General features: G+C 30.6%; 1 protein-coding gene across 1 annotated transcript; it reads right to left on the reverse strand.

The window, feature by feature from the left end:
* Window positions 1-5,827: 5,827 nt before the first annotated feature.
* Window positions 5,828-7,714, reverse strand: LOC149954599 (uncharacterized). The gene is made up of 4 exons (XM_090169979.1): window positions 7,621-7,714; window positions 7,392-7,488; window positions 5,950-6,123; window positions 5,828-5,896 (listed from the first exon to the last, which is right to left on the reverse strand). The coding sequence occupies exons 1-4, from the start codon at window positions 7,626-7,628 to the stop codon at window positions 5,828-5,830; spliced, it is 348 nt and encodes a 115-aa protein (XP_090026105.1). The 5' UTR covers window positions 7,629-7,714.
* Window positions 7,715-22,450: the final 14,736 nt, after the last annotated feature.

Below are 22,450 nucleotides of genomic sequence, written 5' to 3' on the forward strand. Positions count from 1 at the left end.
CAACTTTCGAGGATCTCGTTACATTTCTTGAACAACGGGCCAGAGCCTTAGCAGCAGCTCCGCCTACAACTACTGCAATCAAGTCGAAGCCTCCATTACATCAGAGACCGAGTACAAAGGCTCATCATGGTGCTCTGAGCGAGACGTGTCACTTTTGCAACGAAACACACTCTGTATACAAATGTACCAATTTTCTGAATGCATCTTCGGACGAGCGTTGGAACATGGTCAAGAGGAGTGCCATGTGTTTCAATTGCTTACGAACCGGTCATCAAAGCAATGACTGCAAATCTGGTCATTGTAGGAAATGCAACGCACGACATAACACACTTCTACATCAAGAGAAGGAATTAACGAAGACGAAGGCAACCTCCGGTGTAGTTTCATGCCCATCTCGTGAAATAATTGGATCAACCCAAGTTATCTTGGCAACCGCAATGGTCCAAGTCAAGGGACTTGACGAGCAACTTTATCCAGCCCGAGCGCTTCTGGACTCGGGTTCTCAAGCCAGTTTCATCACGGAACAATTCACGAGGAAACTAAGATTGAAGCGAACACGTTTCAACGTCTCAGTTGACGGAATTGGAGCAACCGGAATGAACACCTCTCAAGGCAGTGTGAATATTCAGTCAAATATCATTAACACGTCGGAGGTCATCGTCGAGGCAATCGTCCTGAAAAAGGTCACGGATTATTTACCTAACAGTTCGATCCTGGAAATTGTCTACACTTGAAAGGCTTAACCATTGCTGATCCAACTTTTCATAGCCCTGGACAAGTGGATATTTTACTAGGTGCTGACGTGTATCTAGAGCTCTTACAAGATGGCATTTGCAAGGGGAAAGAAGGTCTTCCAGGTGCCTTTAATACTCTTTTCGGATGGGCAGTTTCCGGTCCATTGCTGATGGCCGGAAGAAGTTCGAAAATAAAGGTCCACCATTGTACATTGGAAGCAGATTTGAAACATCTTTGGGAGCTAGAAGACATCCAGCCTCGAAGAATACTATCTCCAACAGAAATTCAATGTGAAAAGAACTTTGAAGAATCACATACACGTGACTCTACAGGAAGATTCACTGTACGATTACCAAAGATAAACGATGCACCAAAACTTGGAGATTCTAAACAAATGGCAATCCGTCGATTCTCTCACTTAGAACGACGTCTACGTGTTAACCCGAATCTCTATGAGGAGTACCGCAAGTTCATGGGGGAATACATTGCCCTTGGACATATGGAACTCATTCCCTCGAATGAAATAAAAATCGAAACCAATCCATCTTACTACGTGCCTCATCATGCGGTATTCAAAGAAGACAGTACCACCACGAGAGTTCGTGTGGTGTTCGACGCCTCTGCCAAATCTACAACTGGAGTTTCCCTAAACGATCATCTGCTAGTGGGGCCAAAACTTCAAGATGATTTGGTCAACCTCCTTATTCGCTTTCGTCAACATTGCATTGTAATGAAAGCAGACCTTGCCAAAATGTTTCGTCAAATTAGAGTACATCCAGACGACTCCGATCTTCAAAGAATTGTTTGGCGAAACAACTCACACGAACCCTTGCTCGAATACCGTTTGCTAACGGTTACATATGGAACCGCATCAGCGCCATACCTAGCAACTAAAGTCTTGAAGCAACTCGGCCATGACGTGAAAGAGACACTTCCGTTGGCATCTTCGGCTTTACAAAATGACTTCTACATGGACGATCTAATGACAGGAGACGAAACGATTGAGAACGTTTTAAGACTTCAGTCAGAAATCATTCAAGCTACATCTCAAGCAGGATTTGAAATAAGGAAATGGGCGTCGAATGAAGCTGCATTATTGGATACACTACCAGCCAACATGAAGGATTTACAAAAGCCACTATGCATCGAGAACGACGAATCAGTCAAGACTCTCGGCCTATATTGGACTCCTTCGGCTGATAATTTATCGTTTATGGTTACTTCTCCAGCGTCAAGAAGTTCAATCACTAAACGTACGATTCTTTCGGATACAGCAAGGATATTCGATCCTCTGGGACTGTTGGCACCAGTAACCGTTCGAGCGAAACTGATGTTACAGGAAATGTGGCAGCTAAAATTGAATTGGGATGACCAACTTCCCCAACCACTTGAAGCTAAATGGAGGTCGTTTCGAACCGATTTACCAGAAATTGAAAACATTACGGTTCAACGGCACATTTCGCAAGCTAATGCTACAGACATTAGCCTGCATGGATTTTGTGACGCATCGGAGAAAGCGTACGCAGCTGCCGTATACCTGAAGACGGTGAATAACAACGGACAAATCAAAATACAACTGATCGCTGCGAAAACAAGAGTCGCTCCGCTCAAACAAATCACACTTCCGAGACTGGAATTATCTGGTGCATTACTTTTGGCTTCTCTGATTCAACTGATCAGGGAGTCATTGAGATTGGATATAGCTGATGTTCATTGCTGGTCGGACTCAACAATCGTCCTAGCTTGGTTGAAAGCTCCACCGCAACGTTGGAAAACGTTCGTAGCCAATCGAGTGTCAGAAATCCACGAGAAACTACCGAGAGCGCAATGGCATCACATTTCAGGAGATAGCAACCCTGCAGATTGCGCTTCTCGAGGAATATCCGCTAGCGAACTGGGAAATCATGGTCTCTGGTGGCATGGACCACAGTGCCTTATTTTCGCCGCAACAACGCAAGAACTACATGAACTCTCAGAGCCAAATGAATGTTTATCCGAGGAAAGACGAATTATTTCTTTAGTAACACATCATCAAATGGATTTCACGCTCCTTTCCAAATTTTCAGCGCTTAAAAAACTCATTCATATCACCGCCAACATTCTACGTTTTGTCTTCAATTCGCGAAATGCGACAGAATTGAGGATTACTGGACCTTTATCGAAGGAAGAGAACGAAAAGGCGCTATCCCATTGGATTCGGGTCGTCCAAAGCAACAGTTTTAACAAAGAGATAGCTTGCCTTAAACAAAACAAAGAATTACCACGGAAAAGTAAAATCCTTTCGATGCGTCCGTACATCGATCAAGATGGGATTCTTAGAGTTGGTGGCAGACTTTGCCACTCCAACTTACCATACGAACAAAGGCATCCGGCACTGTTACCGAGACAGAGCAAATTAACAGAACTTCTAATACAACACGAGCACGAGAAACATTTTCACGGAGGTGCTCAACTACTAACTTCTGTCTTACAGAAACGTTATTGGATCGTCGGTCTTCGTGATGCCATACGTTTCCATATCAGAAGATGTGTTTCATGTGTACGACAGCAGGCAGTCACTGTAAAGCAACTTATGGGCGATTTACCACCAGCGAGAGTAAATCCTGCTCGTCCATTTTTGAAGTGTGGAGTCGACTACGCAGGACCATTTACCCTTAAACTAATGAAGGGACGAAGTCACTTCAGGTTTAAGGGATACATTACCGTCTTCGCTTGCTTTACCACAAGATCAATTCATCTTGAACTTGTCAGTGACATGACCACCGAAGCATTTCTGGCAGCATTGAAACGCTTTGTTGCTCGACGAGGAAAATGCGCCGACATTTACAGCGACTGTGGAACCAACTTTACAGGAGCCGATCGAGAGATGAAAACATTCATCAAATTCATAGTCTCTACAAACAACAACGATCAAGTATCACGATGGCTCGCAGACGAAGGAATTAATTGGCACTTCAACCCGCCTGCAGCGCCACATTTTGGAGGCCTCTGGGAAGCCGGGGTGAAGTCCGTCAAGTATCATCTGAAACGAGTTCTTGGCACCATGGTTCTAAACTTTGAAGAAATGCAAACGCTTCTTTGCCAAATCGAAGCTTGCTTAAATTCACGTCCTTTAACGGCGTTAAGCTCGGATCCAAACGACTTCAATGCGTTGACACCTGGACATTTCCTAATCGGAGATGCACTCACCGCAATACCCGAACCCGATCTCACTTCTGAAAACGTCAACCGCCTGTCACGTTGGCAATTGGGCCAACAAGTACTGCAGCACTTTTGGAACCGTTGGCGAAATGAATTCCTCTCTCGCCTTCTACAACGTCCAAAGTGGACTACACCAAAACCGAATCTACGAGTCGGCGACTTGGTCTTGCTCAAAGATGAAGATTTACCTCCAACCAAGTGGAGAATGGCAAGAATCACTGAACTTCATCCAGGACAAGACAATCAAGTTCGCGTCGTAACTGTCAGAACCTCTGACAAATCACTGAAAAGACCCGTAGTTAAATTATGCCAGTTACCACTAGACTGATTTTAATTGTATTCAAACTGTTTACTAAGGGTTATTTATGTATGCAAATGTAACTTTTCGGACTTTTACTATCTCATTTGAAATTCGTTATTTCAAGGCGGGCGGAATGTTCGGTTGTACACATCGTAATTTTGTATAGTACATGTTCTATATTCGTTTTCAAATGTTTATATAGCGCACGCGCGCGTGAAAGTGAGTTTTTGGTTGCTGTTAAAAAAGGTGTTATTTTGCGCGTGTAAAAATAAATTAACGGCCAGTTCTGTTTTGAAATAAGAGGAAAAAGGTTTACCGGTTTTTATGTCGGAAAAGTTCGCGTCTTTTATTTCGCTGTTCACGACACGAGCCTTCTACAAAAATTCAAAAGTTAAATTAAAATTGGGGGTCAACGGTAGTGCACAGGCCGTACTGAATCTACTGATAGCGCAGAACAAAAATATATATCGAGAAAGACTACAGAATCGACGGTTCAATTGCTAGCCCCCCCTCTCCGGTAGGGTCGGCGCCAAATGCATCGGTTAGGGACACAGGCCACGCGAGCGTGGGGAGTAATATGGAAGGAATTTTTTTCTATTTTGAGTGTAGCCCCCCCCCCCGGATCCTCCCCCCTAGTTTTTGGAAAGGAGGATATTTTCTCGCCAAAAGTGAATTTGAACAGCCACGTTTAAGAATATTTAAAATAATAACTAAAATGGTCATTTAAAATCTGAGATGGTCAAGTTGGAGAACGCGTATCGTAGTTTTAGAAGAAAAAAAAAGGAAAAGGACTCTAGCAAGTTCCCAACGCCCTACGCGACGAACCCAAAATGACGGAAAAATATCGCGCAATGACGACTACGCATAACGAAGTGACCGGCTCTTCCTTATTATATAGATGGGTGCCTCGGAAAAAAAGAATCTTTGTTTATTCAGAACAAGCCTAGTTTAAGTTCAATATCGGCTTACCTTGAGTGAAGAGAGTCGAATACATTTTCCAAAAGGTGCCAATTAATATTCCAAAACTATTTTTGTGTCTCTTAGTGGTGGGATTAGTTTTAGGGCTTTGAGATAGACATGAAATAATCCCAATTAATAAACAAAGTAAAAATACCGATAAAAATATCTGAAAAAAAAAGAATATGGTTAAAATCAGTAAAGTAAATCAAACCTGTTCCTTTGGAATATGTTTAGACTATTTAGTGTGGGAAAGTGTTTCAAATTTATTAGATAATTTAAAGAGATTATACATAGAAGTTGCGTATGACTAAGTCAATTTTTGACTTGTAAGCTCTTTTTAATCATGCAATTATAAATCAAACAAACAATTTAAAAACAAACAAATATGAAGAGCTAAATATTAATTAAATTAAAAGAGTTATTTAAACAATAGAACAGAAATTAAAATTCACTTTTAATTTCCTTTCTTAAAATTAGTTCCTTGAGCCTTTTCACTTAAGGGCAAAGCAATACCCCGTGATGCACTTCAACCTTTTCCTGGACCACGCTTTGGATGAAATCTCCATTTCAGCTGTGGAAATATGCCCCCCAATGAAAAGGCGATCGTTGATAATTTCGCTTTTATGTATTTCAGGCTATATCTCTGGTGTTTTTGCTGTCTGTCTGGTCTCGCGCTATTTTGAGGATATCTCGCACTATCTATATTACACGGTGTCTCGCGCTCTAATATTTTTTCTCAGATTTGAACGTACTTTGTAGTCTATTTCCGAGAATGAGAGAACGAGTGATGATTTAATTGACATCTCATCTTCCGTTGCTTTGGAAATATACTTGATTGAGGCTGACAAAACCGGCGTTGTATACAACGGACTAGCCACAGTTGAATACTGCAATTGTGGAAATAATACGCTTGAGATGTCGACCACCTGAGAAATAAAAAGCCCGTTTTATCGTAAATGTTATTACATCCAAACGAAAACATTTTATGGAAAGTCGATAAAACTGAAATCCGAATCCTTCAGAAAGATCAAAATCTAGTAATTTTACAAATTGCTCAAATCTAGAATTTTTTATACATTTTCTTTATTTCGATTTAAAGATTACAACAACGTAATTGTTAGTGATGAAACTTTTCGTTTAAATTTAATATAAAAGGAAATATATTTTCATAAGTTATATTAACGTGTATATTACATATTAAAGATTTTTGGGGTAAAACCATAAAATATATTTTAAAAGATACAGTTAACACATATTTATGAAAATTAAATTTAGAAATATTTCAATTACGCACAACAGGAGATGTAATATTAATTCATAACTTCGTTTAATAGCAATTTCTTGGGAATTGCTGTATAAAAATTAATTTTATTTTAATAATCTCAATATTTATCCTTTCACTTCCCAAACAGAAATTTATTTTTTACCCTTAAAATAAGTAAAAGTATAAAGCGGTCTAGGACAGTTAAAATTTTTTGCTTATGCACAACCATAGCTAGGAAATTTGTTATAACACGTTGTCGTAAATTAGACAACATTATAAATTTTTTTGAAAATATTTCTGATATCGGAATATTTAATTTTATTATTATAAACTTGAAACTATAAGTAATTACTCGAAATTCCACAAACAATATTTATAGCACTAAAAGGAAATTAATTCTTAGGTATCTTCACTTTTAAATTTTTAAATAAGGCAAATAAAATTTAATTTAATTGTTTTACGATCACTTAATAACTATCAATTCTTTGAAATTAAAAAAAGATAATCAAGCCGATGTTAGATCCGCTTATTTTATATCGCTTTCAATTAATATAAGTATAAACATAAATTCATAATAATAAATACTACTGGTTTGTAGCATTCGATTAATTTTTATCCATGAATAAAATAAGCTCTTCGATATTTAAATAATAAATATTTAAATAACCAATATTTGAATAAAAATTGTAAAATGTTTAAATAATCGAAAGTGAATAAGCCTATCATTTAAATAAAACAAACAATTATTTAAATAAATACCACTTATATTCAAATAAATGCTTGGTTGCGTAAAAACATAATTAAATAAGTTAAAATTATATTCTTTTTATCAACGTTTTTATTAAATAAATCGGAAAATTTGTGGATAATGAATAAACAATTCCGAGCACTACCGGTTGGTAAAAGGTTTAGTGGAAATATATAACTTACTCCAGTTCTAATTCGGTTGAACGTTTTGGCCATTTGTGTTTCGTAAAACGTCAGGCCTGTGGCTCTTTTTCCATCGTCAAAGGTGTGCCACAAGATTCTAGATATTATGAATTTAAAATTCGAGAGTAAATCATGAAAGTCATCTTTAAGAAAATCGGTTTAAAAAACTTTACATAACAAAATTTTTTTTTAGAATTTCTATTCGTTTGAAAATGCAAATTATAATTACCTGTACATTTTAGAGTTTAGTACGAATTTCAACACAAATAGCTCTAGAAGTATGGAAGTTGTTTCGAAGTCATCGAGATTTTCACCTTTGGGAATTATCTTTAAAACCGTAGGAATAGTGGTATTAATCAAACAGAACCCACAAATTGATTTGTGTTTCGATGTTGCAAGTTCAAACTAGTTTTAGTTTTTAAACTAAATAAAACTATTTTACAAATATTTCAAAATTTTCAAAACGAAAAAGAAGTAGGCTAACGGCAAAATTTTAAAGCTACGTTAGGATATTTTATTTTGTGTTAAACAAGTTTCGTTGTATTTTGTCTAGGTCAATTGAATAATATACAATACATAAATCTAAATACATTTTTTTCCAAAATAATAATTGTTTTTTTTTTAAATATCAAAGGTGTTTTTAATTTTTTTGTGACCTACATTTTAAGAGATATATAGTGTCAGAAGTGGCGGCCTAGGAAGGGGGGTTCGCCCTGGGTTCGAGGGTAGCTAGGGGTGCCATTTACATAAGGCAAAAAGTTTGGCAATAAAGGAAAATATTTCACCCATGTTATATACTCTTAGGTAATGCGGTTTTAAGCACTCTCGCTCGTCATCGGTCATCGTAATAACAAACGTTTGAATCGAAAACTTTAAAACAACGTATGTTTACTAAAAAGTCAAAACCTTCGACTTTTGGATAATGTAATATTCGTGAGAATTTAAAAACAGGTATACATTTTTCAACAGCATTATTGACTTCGGTATATCCAATAACAAAACCTTACACTATAGTGACATTACACACAGTTAATTGTCCTACAAGAGTTGCAAAATTAATCTCACAACTATGAAGCGAAACCAATCAAGCGGATTCCAACCAAGGAAATTTAAAAAGGCAAAACATTGCAAGGCTAAATCATTATCGATTTTCAAGTATTATAAGTATATGACACCAAAAAGTTCAACCAATGCGGAAGCGGAAGAAATTACAGAAAGCCAAGAATCTGCTGCTGCTCATATTATTATCCAGTGAATCAGAACTTGAAGACAATGACGATGAAGAAGAATTACATCATGAACCATCTGGATCAGTGAATAAAGAAGAAATTAGACCTAGTTCTAACGATGATCAAACCGTTCAAATTCACAACGAATCTGAAATGGATGTGAAAGAAAATTCCGCAATACATCGCGATATAGCCAATAGGCCAAATACAGTGCCCTGTGATATGAAAGTTGATCTTGTGCAGGAAGGCAGTTAACATTTTAAAAAAAATGATGGACCATTTTGTGCAGTTCAAAGACCGGAAGATAAAAGTGAAGGAGAGAGTAGAAACTGGAGTAGATCATGGTTTTATAAGAGATTGCCAAATGGCGAAACTATTTTGAGGAAACGGATGGTTTACTATTTGTTTATAAAGAGAGTTGGTTTTGATTTGGTGTAGAGATTTATTGTAGATGGTTTGCCGAAGATGTAAAATCAGACACTCAAACGTTTATCCACGGGTTCATTGCATGCTGGAAGATAACCCAAAAGTAGTTGAACATGAATCTTCGGAGCATCACCTTTCGTGCTTAGAAAACTGGAAATTTTACGAATGAGATTTAAACTTCAAAATTCAACTTACAAGCGGGAATTGACGCCAAAAAAATTAAATGGAAGGAGATTTTAAAACATCTCGTATTAGTGATTTGGATTATTGCCCACCAAAACCTACCGTTTCGAGGTCACCGAGAGAAGTTCTTATCAGAAATCCTGGGATATTTCTTAGAATTGGTGAAGCAGCTTAAGCTTTTATCTTATTATGACCCAGTTTTGAAGGAACACCTCTTAAGGCTTGAACACTCAGTTAGTAAAGTAAAAAGCGTTTAATCTTATTTAGCTAAAGATATTCAGACAGAGGTTATTAGCCTTTTGGGAAATGAAGTGAGATAGAAATTCGTTATTGATATTCAAAATGCAAAAAATTTCGAAATTATTTTGGATAGTACTCCAGATTTGTCGCATACCTATAGATGAAATGAGTCAAGTGATTAGATATGTTAATATATACAGGAGACCAGGTAGAAGTGAAAAAATCGTTTCTCGGGTTATTCCCGATTTGCGTAAAAATCGCTGCCAGGCTCGCCGAAAATATATCGACTCACCTTAAAGAAGACCAACTCGACATAAGCGTATGCCGTGCTCAAGGATATGATAACGCTGCTGTTATAGCGGGAATTCATGGCGGAGTGCAGAAGAAGATTAAAGTTATAAATCCAAAGCTTTGGCTACACCATGTTCTAACCACTTTTTAAACTTGTGCAATGTTTACTCTTTCAGAAGTGTTCCTAAATGTTTAACTTTTTTTGGAACTTTGAAAATAGTGTATACATTTTTATATACCATTAGTAGTCCTACTATTTTATTTCTTGTATCCCTCTAAACACTCTCTCTCGGCTCGCACTAATAGCAACAAATATCATCCTGAAAATGACCTCGAGTACTGCAGGGAATTATAAATACTAAAATTGCTGGGAAGCTTACCCTTCCATTTAAAAATTCAATTGTTAAGTGAATACTTATTTTTAAAGTAAAATCTTCCTTATCATATATCGCTCATACAAAAATTTAATACACGAAGAAAACTATGACACCATCTCTTTAAGTAAACTATTGAAATATAATAATGCAGCTTCTCTTGCAGCCATGGAATAACAGAAACACACAAAACCAACACACGCGACAACATTTAAACGGCTAAAAATGAATTTAAAATTGTTAATAGTTCTTTTTATAAAATAACCTTGGCCATCTTGTTGAAATGTTGCCTCCCCACTTCAGCTGTGGATCCGTTTTCTCTCCCATTCAAGAGCTTCTGAACTCATTCTTAGGCATTGGCTGAACTATTCCAGGGCAACATTTCAACAAGCTGGGCAAGCGGAAAGACATTTTATAAAATCAACTATTGTGAAAACCCATAATTAATTTTATGATGTCTCTAAATTGCGACTTAGTCTTTGTCACTACTCTATTTAATATTTGCTTTCTCATCAATGTTAGTATGATTAGTTTCCTAATAGTAAACCTTTAAAATTTATACTGATATTTCTAAAATCTAATGTTTCAATTTGAGATAATCTAGAGAAATCATAGATATTAACGATGATGAAACATAATTTAAATACACTTTTGGTATTTTTGTTTGTCTTTATTTTCGGTACATGTATTTTCTTTCAAATTTTATTTCAAATTAAAAAATAACATAGTCTTAAAAGTTAATTTGAAGTGACAAAACATTGATAAGTGAGAACATTCATAATCAAATAACTAAAATCGCAGTTTGAAATGAAATGAGATGGTTTAAGAATGTATAATTTTTACCTGAGGAATATAGACAACCAAAGTTTTGTTGAATGCCGTCATATTCACTCTATTAAAAACAGTGCAAAATTAGTCAATATTTTACTTTCAAATTTGTAAAGTAATTTAAAAAAAAATTTAAAACGAAAAGAGTGAATTTGACGGAGAGTGTTTGCAGCCTTGCATTTCCTATAAAAAAGACCATAGTAACAAAGGACGCTGTAAATCTTTCATTTTATCACATCGACATCTAGCGGAGATCTAGCCCATATGTGGTTTTTCGAGCGGTTTTAACGACATACGCTTGGAATGGCAGTTGGCAGTTACCTTCGACCACAAACAAATGTTTTGTAGTCTGATAAGGTAATATTCGATTTAAATTAGGATCAATGTATTGTCTGAAACAAAACTAATGTTTAAAAAAATTCAAATTTAAAATAACTATTATTAATCATAATATCATATTCCACTTTAATAAGGACATCGCTGCTCTGTTTTAACATTATAAGCAGTCAAAGAATAAAGTTTGAATTGAAAATGGAAGATTTTTGTAAAGCGATAAGTTTCTTTGAGTAGTACTTTCGTTAAAGGAAACGAATAGTGATGGGTTTTTTAATTCACTTTAATTTGGGTTTTTCCTTAATTTTAAAATTACAAATAGATTGGCGTAATTTTTTACGGTCAAAAATATGATTTAATGTTGGAGATTTCTGATTCGTATCCTTCCCTCAGCGATGACGGTTAGACATTTTCGATTTCCTACTGTTCAACCGTGGCAACTTAGGTGACATTGTCAACCAACTCGCAAGCCGATTTTGCTTGGAGCAATTTACAAATTCGTTTGCATAAAATATAAATTGAGAAAGGAGAGTGCATGGTTACGGATTAAAACGCGAATACTGAAGAACTTAGTAAACCATGGTGCAATTGCTCGGCCTTTTCTTATTGTTGATCTTGACATTGGTAGAAATAATTAAAAGTGTGCCTGTGGCAGTAGATCTATTTAAATACTACAAAAACTTCATATGAATTGGAAAGTAGTTTGAAAAGATGGTTGAATGGTATTGTTACTAACGTGGGTGGTGTATACTACCGACAAATAATAGTTTAACAATTTATACAAATACAATGTGTTTTACCAGAATATTAAAATAAACCACTTCAGGAGAAGTATTCCATTTCTCATTTTGATGATACATCATTCTGCGTTATTTAAAGACAAAAGGTAGTACCGGAATAAAATCGGGTGGCTTCGGGCTTCAAAATGAAATGGCGTCTTTAGACCAAACTGGAGGCCTCGATAAATTGATTTACTGTTTTCCCTAATAAATTAAGATTTCAACGTAATGTAATGTAAATTTTACGTTAAAGAGTGTTTAACTAGTTCTGTTAAACAATAAATATGAAACGATGACAGAGATCTTTATCAAAAATGAAACTTGAGTCTGCAGTCTAGAGGATAAAGAATGTAATTTTCCAGCCTGTTTGTATTTTATTATAAATTTTAACTGTTTTTCATTAAAGGACGTAAAACATTTTTGTCTGGAAATTAATATTACTATTGAAAAAGTTTCAAAAAATTACCATGTGAATCTATTGAAAGAAAAGAAATGAACTATATTGTTCTACCTGAGGCAAAGTCTTAACAAATCTTATTTGGTAACAACCAGAACTGTTATAATCCTGACAGAGCTCTTTTTGATGGCTTTGAAAATTTTAGTCATAACGTATTCATCTTTTAAAGAACAGAAATAGATATTGTTATGGCCATGCTGAAGTTCAAGCCAATGTCCAAGCATTTTAAGTTTATTGTACTTTCAATAAAATTATATTAAAATATACATTTGTGTTTAAATTAAAATACAATTTATAAGAAAACAGACTTATGAAATTACATAATAACATAATCACAAAGGCATATAACATTATATTAATGTCATCTATGCCTTTTTTATTGTTTTAATTTGACATATTTAAAAATATTTTATTTGCTGCATTTTAAATCCTGGCTGCTACGTATACACATATTTCATTTTGAACGTTGTACATTCTATCATTTGCTATTGATTCTTTGTAGAATGCCAATAAATTTTATTTCGACGAAAAGTAGGTAAATGTTTTAGAAATTTGTAAAATTAAATTTACAAGTGTTTATTTTCCTGACATTTTTTTTAAATATTTTCCATCCGCACTCTTTCTTATTTTAAAAGATATTAGGTATTTAATTTCCAAAGTTTTTCAACCTATTTAAAAGTGTACCTTTCACACTTTTATCGGCAATGTCATCACAGCTATGACACGCTATTTTAAATGCCGTCAGCAGACGAACACGCGTCTGGTTTAGGATTATCACCATCCGTGACAAGAATGTGTTCGTATTCCGCCACGTTGAAGTAGATCCCGTGAAGTGACGTGGAATGATGTATCATTAATAAACTGAAGTGGAATACTTCCCCCGAAAGGTTTTTTTTTATAAACTTCTGGTTTTACCGATGAAACAATTTAAATAACACTGTTTTTTTAAAAAGTTGTTAACGAAAAATTTCAGAAAACCGAAACAGAATGTCATTTAACTCTCAAACTGGCAAGTATTTTGTTTGTTTCGAGACTATTTTTCGAACCCTGATTTGCCACCAGCCACAAATTACGGGTAGATATTCGAAAACGATGTATTTGAACCAGTACTCCGCGACTTGCCCCGCGCTCCTGAGGAAGTACTGCGGTTCATCAAATGCAATTGTACCCGTGGTCGATGTAAGCCGCCCTGCAAGTGCGTTGCACAGATGTGTTTGTGTGGAGCGGACGAAAAAAGAGCGATAACGCGTATGTTGAAAATGATAATGTCGGAAGTGATATAAGTGATACAAGTGATGAAGATATTTGAACGATTTCAATATTTCTCTTATAATATATTACCAAAAAAGGATTGACTTATGTAACAATTATCTATTCAGTATTAAATATAAATCCTTAATTATCTTATCATATTATTGATATCTATCATATCATAGCATTTATTAATAAATATTTTAATGATTTACATGTTATTAGCGTTCATTTGATATATCATATGCCATATTTATTCAAAATATTGTATATTTTAACTTTGGGTGGGCGGGGTTGAAGTTGGTTCCCCCTAGCGGGATAAATATTTTTGTTGTGGATTATACATTTTGTATTAGCAAATAAAAACCTAAAAAAATATTTTATTTACTTAAACTTGATTAATTAAACATTAACTCTAAATATAAGGATAGGGTGGACTGGCGCTCCTCTGACGCACATCCGGAATTGTCACCATCGATATTCGGATTCAGCTCATTTTTCTGAAGAGAATGACACCTTCCGCTATATTCTACCATTTACGTGCACACGAAAGACATAGCAGCAGGGACTATAACTGACCAATCCATCCAATTATTCGGATATATTCATCCGTAATCCTACGGATTATATTTTTTCACCGATTGGGTTATTTTTAATTACGGATTGGACGGTTCGTATTGGATCCGAAGAGACCGAACCAAGAACGGATTGAATCCGTAGTGTACATACCACGGACGGATTGGTTCCGACGTCACTGGACCACGGACGGATCGGAGTTGGAAAACCCGAATTCATTCAGTATCGGATTCATCCAATTAAAATCCAATCCGTACATTTTTAAGAGGTGATAATCCATAACGGACCAATCCGTCCAATTATTCGGATATTTTCATCCGTAATCTTACGGATCGGATTTTTTTCCAGGTTGGATTATTTTGATAGTCGGATCGGACAGTTCGGATTAAATTACTTACGGATGCAACGCATACGAATTGTATCCGACGTAAACAGTTCACGGACGGATTGAATCCGAACCAAGTGATCACAGACGGATTGGACTTTAAACAAGTTGGCAAGCCAAAATATACCTCTCCTCGGAAGAATTGTCCCTAGTGGTATTAATTTCTCGAGACGCCCCTTAAAGATATATCTCCGCAATTTAGAGTTATTTGTTAAAAATGTTATCCCAGTTCTATCCCGCCCGGTATAAAATTTTAATTATAATTAAAATAATTGAGACGAAACGACCAATTTTAATTTATTCAGAATATCATAAGTTAAGTAGTTACAACAGTGAGTTAGACGTACTATAACAATGCCCAATTGAATTAAACCCTTTTTACAGTACAAGTTTATCAGTTGAGTATAATACGAAGCAAAAATTAATGAAAGAAATTTCTACAGAGGGTATTATAACGACCGTTCGCTTTTTGGTTTATAATTTTAACGGAATCGGGCTGATTTTAATTAAACGATAGTTTATCGAAATTTTGTTAAAAGAAGGCCGCGCGATAAATTTACGAGAATTATTTCCCGTCGCCGTTATATCGAAAATTTATTTGATTGGGATTGCCAGAACTGTAATGTGGGCGAGTGATTAGAAAATAAAATGGCAACCAGAATTATGCAAAATTATAAATGTTTACTTTTATTCAGAACAGTCTATGGAACGTTCTAGATTAAACTTTCATCAATGATCGAACAATATATATCACTTCTACGTAATTGTAGAGAACTGGTACTCAAGTGTCTAAGACTAGATTTGTCTTAGTTCATAGTGATTGAAACATAAACCAAAACACACTTAGACTTAAGTAAATATCATAAATTATACTGAGTAATTTTAACTAAATTCAAACTACCTAACTATAAACTCTGTCTTAATTAACAGCCGAGAGCTGTTCGCTACTAATTACTTCCAATCTACTTAATTACCCTCATAGGTTGAGTTGATAATTTCAAGGGTATAGTTAGGTTATTCCAATTCAAAAATAATAACAATAAATTTTATCTTACAGCTGACTTGAGTTAGTTCACAATTACTTTAACACTTTTAGTCTTAAACACGCACTGTTCACACACTTAAGTCCATTCACTCACGTTCCAAACGCGAAACACAATTTAACTCTTTTCTTGACCTCATAACTTTTGACCGACACCAGGACCCCGTCCTGTAATAGTTCGTCTGACAGCCAAGAACTCAGAAAGACTAAATCTTCTTTATTGACGGCAACGGCTTTATATACTTTTATTTGGCGTTTTTTTTGACCTGTCGAGATTTGACTAAAGTTCGAAAATTGAAGAGATTATATTTTTTACCCGGTTTAATTGATAGTTCCCCACACGGTGGCGCCATATTATTACTTTGATATAATTTCCGCGGGAGTTTTGAATAATTATCCTTTTTCTAAGCGTTATTAAAAGGTAACAATGAACTACTTTTTGTGTTTTAACGAAATTTTGTTAAGAATTTAACAAAAATTTAAAACAAAACAAAAAACCGTACCAAAGAATAAACAAACAAAGTTCAATAAACAATATATACAGATATTGTATTAATCCGTTTATTAAAAAAACCCGCCTTATCATAATTGTTCCTTTACTTTAATACTTTCCCTAAGGAAGTCAATGGCTCGACGGTGAACTATCTGCATTGTTACAATGCGACCCGAGTTCAATTCCAGATCACGATGATATTTTACATTATAATACTAAAATATGTAATTAAATATAAGATTAATATAATTTATAAATATTTAATTAAATATAAGATTAATATAATTTATAAATATTTAATTAAATATAAGATTAATATAATTTATAAATATTTAATTAAATATAAGATTAATATAATTTATAAATATTTAATTAAATATAAGATTAATATAATTTATAAATATTTAATTAAATATAAGATTAATATAATTTATAAATATTTAATTAAATATAAGATTAATATAATTTATAAATATTTAAATAAATATAAGATTAATATAATTTATAAATATTTAATTAAATATAAGATTAATATAATTTATAAATATTTAATTAAATATAAGATTAATATAATTTATAAATATTTAATTAAATATAAGATTAATATAATTTATAAATATTTAATTAAATATAAGATTAATATAATTTATAAATATTTAATTAAATATAAGATTAATATAATTTATAAATATTTAATTAAATATAAGATTAATATAATTTATAAATATTTAATTAAATATAAGATTAATATAATTTATAAATATTTAATTAAATATAAGATTAATATAATTTATAAATATTTAATTAAATATAAGATTAATATAATTTATAAATATTTAATTAAATATAAGATTAATATAATTTATAAATGTTTAATTAAATATAAGATTAATATAATTTATAAATGTTTAATTAAATATAAGATTAATATAATTTATAAATATTTAATTAAATATAAGATTAATATAATTTATAAATATTTAATTAAATATAAGATTAATATAATTTATAAATATTTAATTAAATATAAGATAAATATAATTTATAAATATTTAATTAAATATAAGATTAATATAATTTATAAATATTTAATTAAATATAAGATTACTATAATTTATAAATATTTAATTAAATATAAGATTAATATAATTTATAAATATTTAATTAAATATAAGATTAATATAATTTATAAATATTTAATTAAATATAAGATTAATATAATTTATAAATATTTAATTAAATATAAGATTAATATAATTTATAAATATTTAATTAAATATAAGATTAATATAATTTATAAATATTTAATTAAATATAAGATTAATATAATTTATAAATATTTAATTAAATATAAGATTAATATAATTTATAAATATTTAATTATATATAAGATTAATATAATTTATAAATATTTAATTAAATATAAGATTAATATAGTTTATAAATATTTAATTAAATATAAGATTAATATAGTTTATAAATGTTTAATTAAATATAAGATTAATATAATTTATAAATATTTAATTAAATATAAGATTAATATAATTTATAAATATTTAATTAAATATAAGATTAATATAATTTATAAATATTTAATTAAATATAAGATTAATATAATTTATAAATATTTAATTAAATATAAGATTAATATAATTTATAAATATTTAATTAAATATAAGATAAATATAATTTATAAATATTTAATTAAATATAAGATTAATATAATTTATAAATATTTAATTAAATATAAGATTACTATAATTTATAAATATTTAATTAAATATAAGATTAATATAATTTATAAATATTTAATTAAATATAAGATTAATATAATTTATAAATATTTAATTAAATATAAGATTAATATAATTTATAAATGTTTAATTAAATATAAGATTAATATAATTTATAAATATTTAATTAAATATAAGATTAATATAATTTATAAATATTTAATTAAATATAAGATTAATATAATTTATAAATATTTAATTAAATATAAGATTAATATAATTTATAAATATTTAATTAAATATAAGATTAATATAATTTATAAATATTTAATTAAATATAAGATTAATATAATGTATAAATATTTAATTAAATATAAGATTAATATAATTTATAAATATTTAATTAAATATAAGATTAATATAATTTATAAATATTTAATTAAATATAAGATTAATATAATTTATAAATATTTAATTAAATATAAGATTAATATAATTTATAAATATTTAATTAAATATAAGATTAATATAATTTATAAATATTTAATTAAATATAAGATTAATATAATTTATAAATGTTTAATTAAATATAAGATTAATATAATTTATAAATATTTAATTAAATATAAGATTAATATAATTTATAAATATTTAATTAAATATAAGATTAATATAATTTATAAATATTTAATTAGATATAAGATTAATATAATTTATAAATATTTAATTAAATATAAGATTAATATAATTTATAAATATTTAATTAAATATAAGATTAATATAATTTATAAATATTTAATTAAATATAAGATTACTATAATTTATAAATATTTAATTAAATATAAGATTAATATAATTTATAAATATTTAATTAAATATAAGATTAATATAATTTATAAATATTTAATTAAATATAAGATTAATATAATTTATAAATGTTTAATTAAATATAAGATTAATATAGTTTATAAATGTTTAATTAAATATAAGATTAATATAATTTATAAATATTTAATTAAATATAAGATTAATATAATTTATAAATATTTAATTAAATATAAGATTAATATAATTTATAAATATTTAATTAAATATAAGATAAATATAATTTATAAATATTTAATTAAATATAAGATTAATATAATTTATAAATATTTAATTAAATATAAGATTACTATAATTTATAAATATTTAATTAAATATAAGATTAATATAATTTATAAATATTTAATTAAATATAAGATTAATATAATTTATAAATATTTCATTAAATATAAGATTAATATAATTTATAAATATTTAATTAAATATAAGATTAATATAATTTATAAATATTTAATTAAATATAAGATTAATATAATTTATAAATATTTAATTAAATATAAGATTAATATAATTTATAAATATTTAATTAAATATAAGATTACTATAATTTATAAATATTTAATTAAATATAAGATTAATATAATTTATAAATATTTAATTAAATATAAGATTAATATAATTTATAAATATTTAATTAAATATAAGATTAATATAATTTATAAATATTTAATTAAATATAAGATTAATATAATTTATAAATATTTAATTATATATAAGATTAATATAATTTATAAATATTTAATTAAATATAAGATTAATATAGTTTATAAATATTTAAAATTATGTAGAATAAATTATAGTAGCTAACGTTATAACTTTGTAAAGGACATTCGCCAAAGCTGTTTTTTAGAAAACCACCGTAAATAGACGGGCGTTGGTGGCTTAGTGGTTAGAGTAAATCTCTTGCGCGAGGCAGACCCGGGTTCGATTCCCGGCCGGCGCCAAAAAATCGCAAATTGATACTACGACGAATACCGTGTACAATTGGTGGAAACCCTGCCAATGGACGTTGAGAGGTTGCATAACACTCAGCACTCGGTCCGTCCCAAAGTCATTAAGAAGAAGTTGGAGAGAAAACGCCCATCCATCCACAACCATCATAACACAAACTCAACACACACAACCATCACAACACGGACTCAGCATTCACAACCTACACACCAATTAAACTGAGTTAAAACTGTCGCGACGGTGAGCGTTGACGAAAAAAGACCAACCAAACCTAACATCAAACAATCCGTTAAGGCTCACCGTCACACGGTGGTTTTGCCAACCCTTCGAGAAACTGCGAAAGCAGTGATTACCCTTTGCTCCGAAAATGCGAACGCGTTCGCAGGCCTGACAGACAGACAGACATATGTATTTGTACTCCGCTGCTCCGCATTAAGCACTACAGCGGCCACCTAAAACAACCAGCCCCGGACAAAAGTGCGCTTTGCGAAACAACGTTCGGCCAGTGAGACAGCCATCACGGTGATTGTATAACCCCTCCTAGGGGACTTTGTCCCCTCGGAGAGGTAAAAATTACGGGTTTAATTAATTCATTTGCCGATGATACTGTGTTATTGTTTTTTGATTCCGATTGGCCGAATGTGTTTTCAAAGGCTGAAACCTGTTTAAATAATGTTAAAAAATGGCTAGATAGAAACCTTCTAAGTTTGAATGTCGGAAAAACAAATTATATTACATTTACTATGCACTCACATAACCTCCCACAAGGGTATTCTATAAAACTTCACTCCTCAGTCTGCAGAACAAATCGTAGCTGTGACACACACACCCACACCCACAGACGGACACGCTGGTTGTATAACCCCTCCTAGGGGTAAAAAGAACGATCCGTTCAGGCTCTACTAAGGTTGTGCCTTGGTATTAGTCGCCCCTTAGTAAAGATGGAAATATAAGAAATCAAGGTACAATTTATGAAATCAAGAGATAAATTTAATTTTTGAAAAATGTATTGCCCTTTTTCGGCTTTTGTCCTTCAAGATATTTTTAATCAGGGGACAAAGCTTTGCACACCCGCTTCACACCTCGTCGGGTGAACCCTGACCTTCATTCTCATAAACCTCGGTGGGCTATCTGAAATCGAACCTTTTGCCATTTGGGCCAATATAAGACCTGACCTTATTTATGGTTTTATTGTGTACCAGTCGAGTAACATATAAAAAACAAAAAACGTGCAATTTCTGTATCTAAAACGTTTTGAAAAAGTATATTATCAAATTAATGCGAAAATTGAAACTACCTTAAGCTTCTATTGTCTTCCCATTTATTTCAATCAACAGCTCTTTAACGAATAAGCGTTATATTTTCAGACAAAGTTTAATATGAAAAATTCATTTCACAATTGTCTAACTTCCGTTTGGAATATATAAGCGTATTATCATAAATTGAAGTTTAAGTATATTGTTACTGGTTCTACCCGGAAACGCCTACGTTAGAACTTGTACGCTAAGTTGTTTGAAGAATGAATAAATCATTTCCTGTTAATTATGTGAAAGACAGGAAGTAAGTTGGGAATTATTCCTTATATTAACTGTTTTGAGAACAATTTCTACAAATCTTCAATTTTATGTTTTTCCGTCAAAAGCCATTTTCATGTTATTTTGTTTTTCAAATGTATTGATTTACCACGGTATGAAATTTTTAAAGTCTTTAAAAACTGTGTGGCTTAGCACAGATATCAAGTGGACCTAAAATTTAACAAAACAACAGCATATTTATGAAATGTATCTATTCGTTTTTTAGCTTTTATCAATAAAGTATATAAAAAATGGCAAAAGAACGGCTAATTTTAGTACAACTAAGAAATAATACTTTTCTGACAGAATATATTGAAATGTTTTCGTCTCAAAAATAACCATTACTCTGAAAATAAAGAATTAGTTGGAGTTTGAACCACAAATTCTTAATTAATAAGTAAAACTACAGAAAACATTTACTATCAGCGTCGATAGTATCTTTTAAAAAGTAAATTGTTTTAACATTTAAATTAATCATTTCGTAATTTTAGTTAGTTATTTATTATAGGGCATATTATTGCCATTAATTTGAACACAAAATCAATTTTTTTGGAACTAAAACTCAAACCTAAAATTTTCATTATTTTATTTACTAAATTATGGGCAAAAAATACAAAATTATTTTTCAAATTTTATATAAAATTAAACTTTTTCATGTGTCAAATTAAAAGTATTATATAAAATTCATCGAATAAATTATTGATATCTTAACTATGATAAATGTATTAAATTGTTAAAGTTAAAATATTAACATCTGATTATTTATATATATACATATATATATTATATGTATAATGATGTGATGGATGTCATAACTTTGCCATGCATGGTACTCATTTACGAGGTCCCTAAATGTATGATAGTCTGGTATCCTTGTTTCATTGTTTGTTCTGTTTTGGAGAGCTAAAGTGCACTTACTTGATATGTTTAAGTTATTTTAAATTAAAACTTATTATTTTATACTAAATTAATGCTTCATTATGTTCATAAACATCGTATCTCTTGTTTATTAAAATAATAAAAATAAAA

This window comes from Leiobunum rupestre, chromosome 3, assembly GCF_980474605.1.
Source record: "Leiobunum rupestre chromosome 3, qqLeiRupe1.1.hap1, whole genome shotgun sequence".
NCBI lineage: Eukaryota > Metazoa > Arthropoda > Arachnida > Opiliones > Sclerosomatidae > Leiobunum > Leiobunum rupestre.

Coding starts and splice junctions, on each gene's coding strand:
- LOC149954599 (XM_090169979.1), bottom strand. Junction 6,124..7,391: donor TCAACCGAATTAGAACTGGA/GTAAGTTATATA, acceptor TTTATTTCTCAG/GTGGTCGACATCTCAAGCGT. Junction 5,897..5,949: donor TCTCGGAAATAGACTACAAA/GTACGTTCAAAT, acceptor CGTGTAATATAG/ATAGTGCGAGATATCCTCAA.